The sequence below is a fragment of the Camarhynchus parvulus genome, chromosome 1 (assembly GCF_901933205.1).
Source record: "Camarhynchus parvulus chromosome 1, STF_HiC, whole genome shotgun sequence".
NCBI classification, from domain to species: Eukaryota; Metazoa; Chordata; class Aves; order Passeriformes; family Thraupidae; genus Camarhynchus; species Camarhynchus parvulus.
Window position 1 is genome coordinate 40,534,130 of NC_044571.1, and position 16,464 is coordinate 40,550,593.

General features: G+C 42.3%; 1 protein-coding gene across 5 annotated transcripts in view; it reads right to left on the reverse strand.

Annotated features, from left to right (window-relative positions):
* MBNL2 (muscleblind like splicing regulator 2) overlaps positions 1-16,464 on the reverse strand; it is a 106,557-nt gene that overhangs the window by 55,921 nt on the left and 34,172 nt on the right. For all 5 annotated transcript variants that reach the window (XM_030962718.1, XM_030962727.1, XM_030962692.1 and 2 more), the window contains exon 2: positions 12,661-13,502. In XM_030962718.1, coding sequence (XP_030818578.1) covers positions 12,661-12,834 — 174 coding nt within the window. In that variant the 5' untranslated portion in view covers positions 12,835-13,502. The remainder of the gene's footprint in view (positions 1-12,660; positions 13,503-16,464) is intronic.

A 16,464-nucleotide genomic window follows, 5' to 3' on the forward strand; every position in this document is an offset into this window, starting at 1 on the left:
CAATTTTTTTTCCCTTCAAGTGGCTGTCTAAAGAAAAAATGCCTCCAGAAACCTAGCAGCAGGGATGGTACCTGCAAACCTCCTCCTTCCAGATGAGCACTCCCCACAGACTCTAGAGTGTTACATCTTCTCCTGCTCTCTCTTACTGCCTGCAGAATTTCTGTGGTGCTGTCTACATAACAGCCAGTGTCAGTGAGGGGTGTCACCTTCCCCACCTATCATCCAGCAGCCTTTCACTGCCTTGCACACCTACAAGACCTAAATCTGCATTCCTAGTGGAAATTTCCTTCTCCCTGAAGAAAAAGAAGTCATGGTAAGAATACCAACAACACAGTAACATAAATTTGCTATTTGAAAAGACTGAATATGGAAAATATAAAGAAAACTAGGCTCAAGAAGCAAGCAGAGGCTAAAGGTAAGGGGGAATGGCTGTAGGCAGTCCTTTGCTGCATGTCTGCCCAACACCATTACTATCATTAAATGGGTTGTGCTGCAAACATCAGCTTGAATGAAGGCAGGGCTTTACAGGTTTGCTTGCAGATCCCAAACCCCAGCTTCTTTGTGGTTAACTGAGTTTCAAGGATTTCCCCTTGTCTGCATGCTCTAAGCACCTCTTCCAAGTGGAAGGGCTTATGGATCTCTCTCTTTCTCCACTCTAGTATTAGGCTACGTGTTTTTTAAAAACTTGTATGAACCTTACTATCCTTGAGATTATGATTTTTGTCAAATTTGACTGAAACTGGCCGGTGGGTTTACAAGTTAGCAGGGGAGGAGGGAAAGAGAAGCAGACTGACTGTGTAAGCCTCATTTCCTCAAGAATCCAGGGTAAAAACAATTATAGCCAGAAGGTTCAATTAAAGAAGGAGACTCATAGACATTTGCTGCACTTCAAACACAAACTGGTTCATGCATACTAATCAGTTAACACAGCTCTCACTGAAGGAATGAGAGTTTTGCAGCAAATTAATATTTATATTGATTTAAACCAAGAACTGTGGCAGGCTGGAATTTCAATAGCATCAACATGTTCAGCATGAAGCACACAATCACCCTCATATTCCTTCATACTAACACTAATTTACTCACATGATAAGATGCTCACAGTATCTCCACTGCAATATCTACACACCTCCAACTCTGCACATGCAAATCCCATGCCTGCATTTTTAGTGATGCTGACACATATGGTATGACCAGTGCTTTGAAGCACAATGTGAGGCCAAATGCATGCAGGGAATAGCCTGCATTTTCATGACATCCATTATTATCCACTAGTTTAGGAAAATTACCATTAAGATACTGTTGGAAAAGGAAATATTCTTCTCTCTTTTGTATCTGAAATCAACAAATTACATGCATATTTGATTGCACTTGACAGATGTTCATGTGTTCACATCTGCAAATGAAGTAAGGGAGAATTATACTTCAGAGGAACAAGACTTCCTCGTTGTAAATCTCATGTTTTTTTTCAAATGCATATTCTGGTTGATTTCTAGCTTTAAAATCTTCATAAAGCAGTAGTAATGGTTGGCATTTAATTTAAATTTGCAAAAGGTTGTCCATCTTTTTATTTTTAACAGGCTGAGTTCACTGCCATAACATTCCTAGAGAGGTTTTCTTTTTCATAGATTTACCTTTCTCATAGGTAGCAAAAAATGAGCCCAGTTACGTGGGTCACAACCATTTCAAACAATGAATTTACATTTGCTGTTCATGTTACTAAGGGTGAATTCTAAATTACTCATTAGTTCATCCCCTTCCTGGTCTCCACAAGGGCATTCTTCTGCTACAGAAGACAGGTTTTTCTGAGTCTGGCCTATATCCAAGCTTTTGTCTTAGCCAGGTCATCACTATGGCAAATGCACTGTCCACCTTTTTACCCAAAGCAGTTCACACCAGAGCTTCCAGTTAGTAAAAGAGCTAACACTGCCTCTCAAGAAGGGCTTCACTCTGTCATCACAGAGAAGTCAGCAGGACCACTTGGAGCATCCTGGGATATGCTGGAATGTTGCAGGGTGCCAACAAAGGTGACACACTTCTCTGACAAACCACTGAAAAGCCATCAAGAGTATCCAGGATACTTCAAATAGAATCAGATGCCTCTGATTGGGCAGCTCAATCAAGCCCAAAGACTCACATCCTATCCCCAGCAAATAAATATATATTAATGGCCTAATCTAGCAAATGATCCTTGAAATAACCCCTAAACAATCATGATACATCTCCTGATCGTCACATGTTATATCTAGCTTAAAAAGTTGTTTTTTGTTGTATGTTTTACTCAACTGGGGCTGAAGGCTAAGGGCCTGTTCGATAACAGCCAGTGGGGCTTGGTTCAATGTCTGACATGCTGGATTTTATTTTTTTGGCTCACTGTGAACCAACAGAGAAGGTCCCAGCAGCTCAGCTGGCTTTGAATCACATCTGGGCAGCTTTTATGGCCACAGTGTATCTGTACAGGTGCCACCAGCCTGCACTGGGTAAGCTCCTCTCCTGACAACTTCTAAGATGGCAAACAAACCCATTCACAGTCAGAGGCACAGCTTCACTGTGGAATGTTCAGGGCCCAAACTGAATTTCAAACTAGAGTAAATAAACTGGGTTTTTACAAAGTTTAAAAGTTGCCTGGCCTACTGGATATGCAGGTGAGGTGGCAGCGCATACCTGGTGGGCTGCTAGGCCAGGCCATCCCTGCAGCTGCCATGACACTGCACACAGTAGATCTCCTCTCACTCAAGCCAAGAAGTCCTGTGAGGAACCAAGGGCTGAGAACTTGTAACACCTCAAGAGAAAGGGAAGATCTACAGGGTAGTGACTGCACCAGGTCACCTGTCAGTCAGCAGCATGGCACCAGTGCTGGGCTGTGGAGCAGTGTGTGAGCCTGCACGGTGACAGCAGCACACAGGGAGCAGGACACCTCCCTGGGGCCCCTGAGCCACCACATACACACCAGGGTTTGCACCACAGCTGCTACAGCCCTCACATGCTTCTCATATGCAGTATTCCACCGATTCTCCACTTCTTTGTCTTTACTGCTTGATGATTTGATCTTTCCAAGCATTAGGGCCTTCTGACTCTGGAGGCACTGCTCACATCCCCCTGTAACACAATTCATTAACAAAGCAGAGGAGAAGACAGTTTATTTTCACCATTATTAATTTCTTCTTTATTGTGGTCAAGACCTTGCAGGAATCTAATAGTAGGTGGCACACCATGCCCACAGCCACAAGACAAACATGAAGATCACAGAAAAGGGATACTTCCAATTGCCTTTTGCATTTCAGTTGTGGGACTTATACCTCACAGCAGGCTTTCAGTGATGTTCCAAAATCTCTAAAACCACAACAGTTTTCCTTTCATTGCAATAGTTTTCCAATGAAGTTAATCTCCTCTAAAAAAGGTGCCAGTCCTCATATGAGGAGGTAAGTTGGGAGAGGGCACAGTTATCAAACAGTCTTGCAAATAAACTCCCCAATTCCTCTTGTATTGATTTTTTGGATTTTAAATATCTTTCTAATGCTGGGGATGAATTGGACCAATAGGAATACAGGTCTTGTTTCTGCTAGGCGTTTCCATCAGACAAGCACAACCTTGTGTTTTGTATTTTATGATGCAAAGTATAACAGCTTGGGAAGAACAGCTGACGCCCAAGCTGAGCGAAAGCTACACACACAAGGCCAAGGGAAAAAAAAAAGCACCTGGAATGAAAGAGGAACCACCTGCCAGAAAAATAAAAGAGTAGGTGGGGAGACCTGGAGAGAGCAAGCCTGTGGGAACAGTGAGTGACCTGAGTTAATAGGGAGCGTGGGGGAGGAGTGGGCAGTGAGCAATTGCTCTTGTGTTCAAAATCCTAGTGATGGGATGAGTCAGAGACTCTGATTGAATTTTGCCTTCACTACACCCACAAACTGGTTATTATAAGGCTTAGGGGAGCATGGATCTGTGCAGCAACAAAATCTACAGAGTGAATTGATGGGTATATGAAACACCCCGGAGTGCCTGAAAATCTGAAGAACATCTGGCAAACACCATGCCCTTTCATCCAAGGTTTCCTGTGGCCATAACTAATCTGCCTTGCTGCTCTTCTTCGCCTAATAAGATTTAGACTGATAACCGAGTGGCAGCTGCATCTGATGTGAAGGGGCATGGCAAAGCACCTGGAAATGTTCTTTGCAAATCTCTTCTGGAAGCAGGAAGCTGCAAGAGTTAGCTCAACCCAGCAAGACCACTGCCCAGGAACTACTACATAATCCTTTGGTCCTTCAGGACAACACAGGGTTAATTCAGTGAACAAGATGACAGACTTGTACTACCTCCTTCAGTGACTGTTCTTTAACTGCTTTTGCTTTCAACCATTTCTGCTTCTTGTGCCCATCCTAATCCCCAGGCCAGGTGACCTGCTCAGCCCTCTCTAACACACTGAAACCAGCAGTGGAAACAGCACTGGTAAAAGCCCCTCATTTACATCTGGAAACTGCACTAGTAACATCCCCTTGCTCTCATCAAGTGGCCCTAACAGGCCAGAGGACGATGACAGGCTGTAGTGACACATCTGCTGGTGAAAAGCGCCTGCTCTGACCACCAAGAGCTTTGCCGCTGAACCGCACCACTGGGAAGCCACTTTGCCTGCGACTTCAGAGGGAAGGAAGGCCTGGGTAACTCAGTACCCAACTGCATTCTCCTTTGAAAATGGAACTTAAGTTACAACAAGGTGCACAGTTTTAAAATCTGGCAGCTCAGGTGGTGACAGGTGATAGCAGTGACAGCCAGGACAGCTTCGTGTTCTTGGTGCTGCTGCTGAGAAAGACAAATGAGGAAACAAAACAGGGCCTTGGAGGAGACACACAGCTTTTGTAGCAGACTATGTAATGAACTTCAACTGTTTCAACTTCTCTGCTCTTCACAGCCTTGGTCTGAACCTGCTACCCATGTCTCTGCCTTAAGACATGCTCCTCTGAGCTGCCTTGATGGCTAGTGGCCTTTTACCACAGCGGCCAGCCCTCGGCTTAGCTCTAGCAGTTCACCAGGGCTCCTGCAGGTTAAGCACCACAGGTGGTTGGGATGAGCTGTGCCTCCAGTCTTTCTTCTAAGATAAACCAAAAACATTCCTCTCAGCAGAGAGACAAACCCTAGCAAAGAACACGGTGCCCTCTGCAGTGATCAACAGCCTTTTTAAAAAATAAGATTAAAAAAAAATTAAAAAGTTAAACATCATGTAATACAACAGCTAAAGGCTTATTGCAGTTTCTCTCTTTACCAATTTAAGTCAAGCTCATGAATTTTTAAGTGCGTCAGCCCAGTTCAGCTACTTGGTTTTTAATTTTACCTTCCTTTTAACCCTTCAGAGCCAGACGAGCTGGCATGGAAACAGCTGCATGAATAGATATGAGGGAGACAAACAGGAAAAAGGAAGTATTAAAGGAACTTGTGCCTGCTGAGGACTACAGGGCAACATAGAGAGTTTTTATCAGAAAACAAACAAGAACAGGTGATTAAACAAACAAGGAATACTAAGAGTCCCTAAGCTCAGAGATAAAGGAGAGGTCTTCAAAAAAAGCTTATCCATTTTTAAACCCCTTTTACCTCAATTTATGCAAGATGGTGCTGCCCAAATGTGCAGTTTCAACTTATATTTAACGCAGTTCTTCCCTTTTCTTTGGATCAACTCCAGTTGCATGGCTGCATGACCACCTGAACAGAGATAAAAATGGGGAGCTAGCTGTGATAGGCCTGGATGTAACCACCTCTTTTTAGCAGCTGCTCACAATTGCATGGATTGGGTATACGACGAAATACAGTCTCAGGAAATAGAATGGCATAATTCCATGCAGCACTTTATTCTGAGTGCAAAAATTGCCATAGCCTGAAAAAGCAGGGCCTTTGGGAATTGTACCTGTCCTGAGAACAGCATTTTCACAAAGCAGATTTAAAACCTTCTCTCATAAGGCTTCCTTTGAAGTCACCAGGGAGAAACATGACCTTTCCAGAGTGAAGTCAGTGGAAAAAAACCCACCCAGTTTCATCCTTAGGACAATTTAGAGGAGAATCTCTTCTGTTTTCCAGTACAAGAACTGGAGGCATCCATGGAATGGGGAGCTTTGAAAAGAACAACAGAAGTTGGTTTGCATGCTGTATGTGATGAAGTTGTGGAGGAGGTTGCTGCGCATGCTGAATGCAAGCATGGTTAAAGAGCAGGACAAATCCAGTGGAAAGATGGTGACTGAGAGCTATTGGGTACAAGCATACCATGTCTGGCTCTCAATGTCCCAAGGAAGCATATCCCTAGGAGCCAGCAGAGCACTCCAGGGAGCCACTGCATGTTTACACACCACCTCCAAGACACCCACTACTGGCCAATACTGGGTCACTGGGCTAAATGGGGCTTTGATCAGCCCCAGGGTGGCCACTGATATTCTGAACACAGAGGGAGTCCACAGGGTTAATTCAGTCAGAATTAATTCCACAGAGTTAATTGTTATCTAAAACTGGCCTTGATTGGCACTTTCTCTTCAAGCCCACACTTTGCAGTAACTCAGACACATGAAAGCTTCTGCCAGGTAGTGTTCTCAGACTACCTAGAGATTATTGGATGTTTTACAAGAAAAACCAGAGGTGGATGAAAAAGGAAGCTGTTCTGCAGGAAGAATGAGACCTGGATTCTGCATCCTCCATCTGAAAAGTTACACCCCTGCAAGTTCCACATCCCCAGAGCCCACAACTACTGAGAAGGGCAGCCTATTCCCTAACATCCTGCTGAAACTGGGTCACTGTGAAGCAAAACAGGCAGAATTCATGGGCCCAGGAGGTATAAGCCACTCTGTTGCCCAAGAGAAATTACTTTGCCCATTTCAGTCATTTTTTCCCACCAGCTGTGGGCACAGTCCTTGAACTCACCTTGTCTTTGAACTCTGTCACACCACATAACCAAGTGATGGACAAAAATTCAACCAGCTAGGATACTATAAACACTCATTTAAATGCTTTCTAGTATAGACAAAAGTATCTAATCCCCTATCCATGCTCATCTATAGTCTGTTCAGAATGTCTCACCTGCCAAGTGTGAGCAGGTACCACTTATTTCAAATTGTGAAATGATCCTGAGTCCCTGACATTTGTAAAACATTCAGAGACCCACAAAAGAATTACAGGAAGACAAATGACTACCTACTGCCTCCCAACTCTGTGCTCATTCTCATACAAACAGATTGCTCACTTTACAAAGCCTTTTTTCCCCCTCTTCTGAATAAAGCTGAGGCCATCTTAAGAAGATTATTTTCAGTTCCAGATCTTTCAACATAGTGGATGTTCCTAAAATTTCTTTTTTTTTTCCCCAGCAACCTTTTAATTTGGTAAGCAAGTCTGTGTACAGCTTCCAGTTACTTTTTATTCTGTGGTGCCAAGTGAGACCAGATAGACATATTCTTAAAAGGCCTTCATGAAAATGCAGATGACCAGTTCACAACAGTCTGCTGGCTCAATAAATAGAAGAGTTTGAAGGGTTTGGGCACTAATGAAAACCCGAAAAAGTTATCAGGAGCCCCTAAAGAAGCTTTGCTTCGTTGTTACCACCACAAAACTTGCAACAACAGCATCTTCAAGATACCATCTCTATTACCTGTATTAACTTAGGCAACATATCCTTCTAGTAGCTGACCTGCAGAAAGGGTATAAATTTGAGTCGAGAAATGACACCAGGACTGAAAATTCAGACTTGCCTGCAAACATAAGAGTTAACTCTAAGCAAAACACACGATTGTATTTTCTTATCTGCCAAACTTTCCCCTTTCCCCCCCTCCTAAACATCACCATTCATTTTAATGCGGGCTTTTTTTATTATTATTCCAATTCAAATACAGCAAAGTGTTGCATGTTCTTGTCCTCACACATTATATTATATACTAGTATTCCTTTGAAAGGATTTTGTTCTTTACTACTACCAGGACAAGAAAGCCTTGAAAACAGACTTGCTTATAGCGTCCAACTTGGAGGGATCCAAATGTGATATATTAAATGTTATACATGCATGTTACTCCATTTTAAATTAAGCTACTTCAACCCAGGGAGAAGTATAAAATCATAAATGAAGCAGTTTCTGAAATTCAAACTTCTGTGTTAGACAGGTCACTTCACAGACCCTTCCAAGGGCATCCAAAGGGGAGCCTGTAAGGGCTCCAAAAAGGCTCTGGCAGCAGACAAGGCTCTGCAAGTGCCTCCTCAGTCCCTTTATCTTCCCACCCACGACCAGGGCTCAGAGCCCTGCCAGGAAAAGTCCCCTTCATTCACCTCAAGCACAGTGACCCGGATTAGCCCAGAGACACTTTCATCCTCACATTAAGCTCACCAAGGTCACTTGCCCAGTACAGTTTTGGGTGTGTTTGTGTGACCACACTGGTGACCCAGTCATGTGGGGCTTCTCCTGGCTGGAGCCTCATTGCTGACAGCAACGTTGTGGCCACCTAATGGGCACACATCTGTCCAACTGCTACATCCACCACACAGGGATGATCCACCTGCATTCTCCTAAAACCCCACAAATGCCCTGTTCAGAACAGAGCAGACTCTGTCCTTCACCAAAGAGGGAGAAACAAATGCTGAGCTGCCTCTCAGAAGCCCATACAGCAGAAGCTGGCTTGAAACCAGCAGGTTTCTGGCCTGAATCTGACCCAGGCTCATTAGTCTTTAGCTATTTCTGTCTAGCCTGGAGCATCTCACAGACGAAGGATATTCAGAGCCCAGACAGTCTTCCACAGTGAGCATTTTGGCTCCTCAAAGCTGTAATCAGTCCAAGGGGTTGCTGTTGCAACTTTTGCTGGGTTTAAAGTCAAGTATTGCAAGGATAGGTATTGGGAGCCAAAAATGCCTTCTCAGTTAAAAGTAAACAAGGTCCATTACATTTTGTTGACCTTTCACTTGGTACCACCGGAACTACAAATATACTTCTTTAACACAGGAAAATTTGGATTATGATGCAATTGTGTTACTCCAGAAGGCCAGCCTAAGGCCACAGCACTGTCACTGGCAGAAGGGATCCAGCGCTCTGCTGGTGCCACATAGCCCTTTTCTCTTCTGCAGCAACTACAGCAACAACTTCTGTTTCCAACCTGGTACACTGCACAATCACAAAGAGAGCAGTGGGAGCACAAAGGAGGGCATGGTATGACTTAGAGGCAAGTGTCCCTGGCTGGGATTACATCCTCTGGTCCCAAAGCCAGCTTTTGCTAGCTGAGAAAAATCCTAAAACTACGGGAAAGTCTGTGTCAAGGTGCTTCTGTTCCCACAGTCACAGGACAGTTGAAGAGGTCCTCTGGATGTCACCTGGTCTAACCCCCTGCTCTAGCAGGGTCACCTAGAGACAACTGCCCAAGGACTGTATCTTAGACAGTTTTTGAGGATCTTCAAGGATAGAGACTCCATGACCTCTCTGGGCGACCTGTGCCAGTGCTTACAGTGAAAAAGTGCTCCCTGATGTTGAGAGGTAACTCTTGTGTTTCAGGTTGTGCCCGTTATCTCCAGCCCTGTCACTGGGCAGCACTGAGCAGAGCCTGGCTCTGCCCTCTTTGCACCCTCCCTGCAGGCATCATATACATTGATGGGATTCCCCTGAGCCCTTTCCAGGCTGAACAGTGCCAGCTCTCGGAGACTTTCCTTATGAGAGGGACGCTTCAGTCTCTTCATCATCTTTGTGACCTTCCACTGGACTCTCTCCTGCAGCTTCCTACTGGTGCTCTGGTAGTCTGATCCAGCTGGCAGACACTGATAGCATGCTCCCTTGTCTGCCCTGGAAATCTGGAGAGAAGATGGCATGCAGGGGAGCATATGTCCCTATGCAGAACAGGAACTCTTTTGATCAATCAGCATGTAAAGGAAAGTCTGTCTCAGAGTCCTGTATCTTGTGTTTGACAGACTTCTAAGGGAGCAGCTGTAACTACCAGGCACCACCTAAATGTAACATAACTCCAGCACAGGATAAAAAAAAAATAAAATTGTCTTTTCTGGGTAGAAAGATGTTTATCCAGAGACTTGGCATAATTTATTTTTACAGCAGGTATACCAAATGAAGACAGTTAAAAGGCTAAGTCTCCAGAGCTCTAGATGCTATGCAAATAAATGCTAAATAATTGCCTGCATTAAACTGTGGTTCAATGTTCAGCAAGGAAAATAGCCCTTGTTTTTCTTAAATTAAATTCTGATTTTATCTATAATTCTAGACTATTTCGCTTGTTCATTTACATGAAAAGTCATCCCACTTGTTAAGTGCCAAAGCTTTATTCTGAAACTGTATGATTAACACCAGTACTTCCAAAAGCTACATACCAAACAGGTTTATGTGACTAACCCATAGTTCCTCAGCTGTCAATATAAGCAAACTGACCTAACCAGGCACACACATTCTTGCTGTGGAAATGTCAATTTACAGGTACTCTTCTGAACAACTGAGATAATGACCGTGAGGACACCAGACAGCACAGCCCAGAGCCCTGCACCCACAATGATCCCAAATAGTTTCCTGTGCACAGCAGGATCAGGTAACACTTGGGAATGCACAACTCCAGCTCATGCTCAGAGCCAAGGAGCTGTAGTTGAAGACACTGTTGTCCCACTATTGGATTTCCCTCAACCTGCAGCAGAGTTGCTGGGAAGAAACCTGTGCCTCCTCCACCTCTGCTGCTTCAGGCCACAATCTGAATTCTTGCTATAATCCCGTATTTCCCAGCAATTTAACCCATTAGACTCAACTAGAAGATGCAACATGGAAGGCACAGGTGCATGCTCTCTTCTGGATGTGAGAGGGTGAAGATGGGCTGTGGGACAGAGCAGCACCACTGCAGCCACCAGAGCTGGGCTGGAGTGGGCTGGCCCTTCAGGACAAATGTCCTCCCACACTTGGTGAAAACACGGCTACTTGCTTTAACTACATTTTTTTACAGGGTTTTGGATTTCTCTCCACTGAGCAATGATGCTGGCTGTCAGTAAATTATCCACTGTGATCCCTCAGGATTTCTCTTCATGGTATTATTAGCTTAGTCTGTGACTCCAGTTTTTATTTGCAGACAATAACCATCCCTGAACAAAAATCTCCAGCTTGAGTAGCTGGCAACTCCACTGTGAGTGCCTGGTACTACCAGGGAAAGCGATGCTGTCCTCAGGCATCAAGGACAGGTGCATCACTGCTTTGGCCAGGATGATGCAGCAGCAGCACCTCTTTCACTGCAGAGCCACTGTCCTGCCAGCCCAGGGGTGACCCAGTCCTGCTGCTTATCTCCAGCCTCCCAGCCACAGACCCAAGACTTTACAGCACATAAAAATAGTACATAAAAACCCCCTTCCGCTGACCGGCTTATTTTTTGTAAAATCAGAGTATTGCCCACTTGCTGCAGACACTAGTCTGCTTGTTTAAAAAAAAATCCCATTGGCAGACAACCAATATACAAGAACATCTACAAAGAAGCTGTTACAGTTTATCGTGCAGTAATCCATGGATTAAGGCCATTAATAGCCCTCTGTGACATACTGCCATGACTCCAAAGGTGCTCTTCTGCCTTACAGGACAGATATACAGAACATAACACCCTCAGAAATATTTCCCCTGAGATACTGTCTTCTAAATCTTCAAAAGAAAAGAAGAAATGGGGAAAAAACAGAAGGCAGAAGCCTACCATCTTGCACTGCATAAAAAAAAAAAGTTATAATGGAAATAAACCACCCTGAGTTTTCTTATCTTTCAGACTGATGTTTTCACAGTAAAAGAGTTGTTGGTAACTGAAATTTTGATCCTCAGAGCTAAAATAGCAAGCCAAGACATTCTCCCATACCCAGAAGATAAAGCCATAAGTAAAACTTTCAAAATAAAATTTGAAATTCTCAATTCTACCCTTTAATTATTTATATGAAATAAGCTTTCTCCTTCTGTTGACATGAGAACACAAATATATCATCATGGAAAACACTGTGTACTCCTCAAATCCCAGGGGGTCATTAATCTTCTTTTATGCAGTACATGAACTGTTTTCACAGAACTTTTAAAAATAGTTTTCTAAAGCATGGTTGATGTCATTAGGAAGTCCGAAGAAGCTGATGCCCTAACAATATAATTGCTAATATCCTCCAAAGAAGAGAATCCCTTTGCTCCTCTTAAACTTATGCTCATATCTGCACTATCCACACATTTAATTACCAATGATATAAATTTAACTGAGTCCCTGATACCAAGAGTAAATAACCCTTGTGTCAAATCTGAACTAATGGATAGACTTTTCTCCCTTATGTTGATCTAAATGAAAAAATCTGCACTCTTTCCATATGATTTGTTTCTTTAGGACTCTGGGAATGGCAGAGTATTGTGCCACTGTGTATTTTCATTTACCAGGAAACAATTATAATTCATAAAATGTACTCGGGAGAATACAATTGTCCTACCAGCTGCAACCAATTTTGTATTCCACAGTCACATGCAATTTTTGTAAACAACATAGTGACATTTGAAAAAAAAAACCAAAAACCTTAGAAAGAAATCTTAAAAGCTTCAGTAAACAAACATTATGATAAACAACATTTGTTTCAATATACATCTCACCAGGAACGAATCACTCATCATTTCCTATTTTACTTTCACTACGATGTAGTAGCATTTTTGCTACACATGCAGTTTCTTTTTCTTACCTTTAAGGAATCAAAGCAGGCAATAACTCTTCCATTTTCAACCTGGCAACTTTTAGGGGGGTGTGCAAATTTGCATTCTTCATCAGAGCGTGAACAAGTTCCCCTCTGAAACTGCCTGCACACTTCTAATGTCAGCCATTTTGTGTCTCTTACGGGAGCAACATTCAAAGCCATGATGAGAAGCTGATTTTGAACTTGTAAGTTGCTGTCAGGTGAATTATGCTGAAGAAATTTCCAAAACTAATGACAAAGAAGGGGGGGGAGGGGGGGGAAGGAAGTCAGAAAAAAAAAACCAACTTCAATTCTAATGGAAAATAAAGTTAAAAAAACAAACAGTGGGGACGATTAACGACGTCCAACGCACACAAAGCACAACAAGCAGAGAAAGTTTATCAGCAAGCAGTCACTCATCAATCATTAAGTCCCGCTCGTAGACTTTTGGCTGGGAAAACACATGCTCAGTTGCATTTCTGTCTGTAAAACACGTGGGTTTGTTGATTGTAATCACGGATGCACTGGTTTTTAGCCAAGGTCCATCAATGCAATGGCACTCCTTGATAGAATAGCAGTCCTCGGATGGTTGCTTGCCGATATTGATTACATGAGAAAAGCAATGCAGTCATTTGTTCATGTCCCAGGAATAATAATAATAATAATAATAATCCTTTTTCTGCTTTCAGTTTCCCATGAACTAATTGGCAAATGGAGACAGCTGAGGTATCTTCTGCCAGGTGTAAGGTGAAGGCAATGTCTGGCTGGCAAAGACGGGATTTTGAGAACACGGGCGTAGCAGTCCTCGCTCGTAAAAGTGACTTGGCAAAGGCACTTTTTAAGTCACTGACCTGACAAAACAAATACAGCATCAGTTCACATGCAACTCATTCAAATCAACATTATGAAACCTACAGTCCCTTTTTATCAGCTATTATAAACATACAGCCAAAGTTCACTCTTTAAAAAAAAAAAAATCCTCCTTTGTGAAGTTACACGTGATAGGGGAATAACCAGTTGAAACACATACTGCAGTAATATTCCAGGCAGCAATCCAAAAGTTGGGAATGATTTAAATAGATGAATGTGGCAGACACAATAATTAGGCACACTAGTTGTGAAACAATTCAATCAAATGTGCTTAGTCTCCAAAACTGTATACAAATACCCTTTTCCATTAATTTATCACTTGGCCCTTTAGACTGTGTTACTACATTATAAATTGTTACTCATTACTTGCTCTTCCTTAGGAAAAAAAAAGGTCGTAGTATTCTGCTCAGATTTTTTGTATCTCCCTCTATTTTTCAACAAAAAAAGAAACCAAAAAATATAATTCCAAATTTATAGGAAATAAAACCTCTCCAAATGCAGACAATAGAGTTCGTTTTTCCATTAACCCCAATGCTGTTCCATAAGAGCTTCCTGAAAGGGCTTAACCACCAAGTCACCATGCTCCAATGAGTCCATTCTAATATGAAGCAGTCTTTATCTAAATATTCTTTTGATTTAATTAGCCTTTGTGTACCTCTGCAAATACATCCTTCAGCATCAAAACATCAGATGCCAATATGGCACTTAAACTGTTTGGGGACTATAAAATACCTAGGATATTTTACAGAAAAACAGATTTGAAAATCAAAGGGTTAGATATTACAGAAATATTTAACTACTAACTAAATTTTATACACAGACAGTGAAATCATGAATATGACGTTTCCTTCTACTTAGCTTCAAAGGAACACAACTTCTACTTTGCAAATACCAGCCAGAAACAGTTGATGGACTATTTTTGTGCAGGAAAAAAGAAAAGGGGAAAGACTGGAATAAGTGAGATTTTAAAATACGTCAACAAAAATAGTTCTAAAATCACTGTCAGCTTTTCCATGTCAGAACAATTACCATTCTGTGCTTGCATTCACTGGCCTTAACTGAAGTCAGTATTGTTAGTTAAGTAAGAATTACTCACACCCAGTTTCAGGATCAGATCCCAATTCTGACTTCTAGGTCTTCACATCAAAAGGCTTTTCTACTACTTAGCAATGCTACCAAAAGGGGTTTTACTATGTGACTAATACTTCCACCAAAAGTTCCTACTGCTAGCATGAATAAAGGCAATGCAACGCTAATTGCTCAAAAATTCAGTTTCAAGTCTAAAGTGCAATAAGATGGGTCTGGATGACACTTAGCTTTACTTGGTCATGAAGAACAACAAGGTGCAAGAGAATCAGCACATTTTGAAATAATTATATGCAATTATAGTGCAGCACATAAATTACAAACTCCTCAAATTAAATATTCCATCAATATTGTCTGACAGCATCAATGAAGAATGAGATTAAGCTAAAAGCATACAAAGAGGTGAGAAAATACTCATAACTGATGAAAAGGAAAGAGAGGAGGAAATACAAGAAGAGCCTCTCCACAAGGGCTTGTTGAGCTGATAGCTTGTTGGGCTGATGATTTAGCTGGCTAAATGTAAAAGAGGAAATACTCTCCCTAGAGCCACACATTCCAATTCAGAAATGTCAGTAACGGTTTTCAGTAATAGATGTAGGAGACAGACGGAAATTTTGGGAAAAGGGTAAATGTTATACTGCACACTGCTGAAAGTCACAAGTAGTAATACTCTGCAGGGCTGCACACCACAAAATTGACAAAGTTGTTTCTCAAGTAGTAGGTGTTAAGACTGAAAAAAACCAGACACAGCACGTGGCAGCAAAGCAAACAGCACACAGCATAGAAATGGCAGTAACCATGGTTTTTAAAAAAGAAGTGCACAGCAGAATCACATACAAGATTTGTGAGACTACAGCAAGAATTCACACCAAAAAGCATTTGGGGGCACAGGGTAGAAGAGTGAAACACAGTATCATCCTATTTCTTACCCTCATGCTACATGAAGGTTTTCTAAAGAAAGGGAAGGATGAAAAGTTTGTCTCAAAAATCCATGTCTTGTCCAACATAACAATGCCACATGATTTCTCAAGAGTCATCAAGTGCCTCAGGAGTTCCTACTGGTAAAAACTCAGGAGACAGAACTGAGTTCTGTCTCCTTTCTGAAGGAGGCCATGCCTTCAGCAGGAGGCAAGTTCAAACATGGTGAAGATAGAACAATTTGGAGCGCTTCATCCCTACCATTTAAATGACCTACGTGTTCACAACCACACGCTAGGCAGCTGTCATACCTTCTCTGCCCATCACCCGCACCAGGAGGATGAAGGAAGAGATGCCACCTTGAAAACCTGAACATGAGGGACACAAAACGAGGAGGAGGGAGGGAAAAGAAAAAGCAGAGAATAAAATTATTCTTCTTGAAGAAGTCAAGAAAAGTAGAATTCAACACATGAAGAAAGTGCTCAAGAGAAGGAAAAAAATGGGAGAGGAAGGTAGAAAGAGGAAACGGCTGGTTGTGAAACTGAAAAGAAGGGAGAGACTTCATAGGAAATGGAAGAAAGATGGAGAAAGGTTGTGAACACTGGAAGAGAGAGGGACAAGAGGAAATTTTATAAGGAAAGCAGAAGAGACTGTGGTTACAGGGAAAAAACTCCAGCAGTTTGAATAAACAGGGAAGTAAATAAGGGAAATGAATGGAATTTATATAAGAAAATATAGCAACAATAACAATAATAATCCTCAAAAAAATGCCTGCCAGGTCACACGGCATTATTAACATCATAGCTTACCTGACCTTTCGTGTTGAAAAACCCACCCATCTGGAGAAAACCAGTGGATTTTGCAAACACAAACTCTGCTCCTCTTCCCACTATTTCTAATTGTGTCCCAACATATCAGCCGAAGTTAGCTGTCCTGACA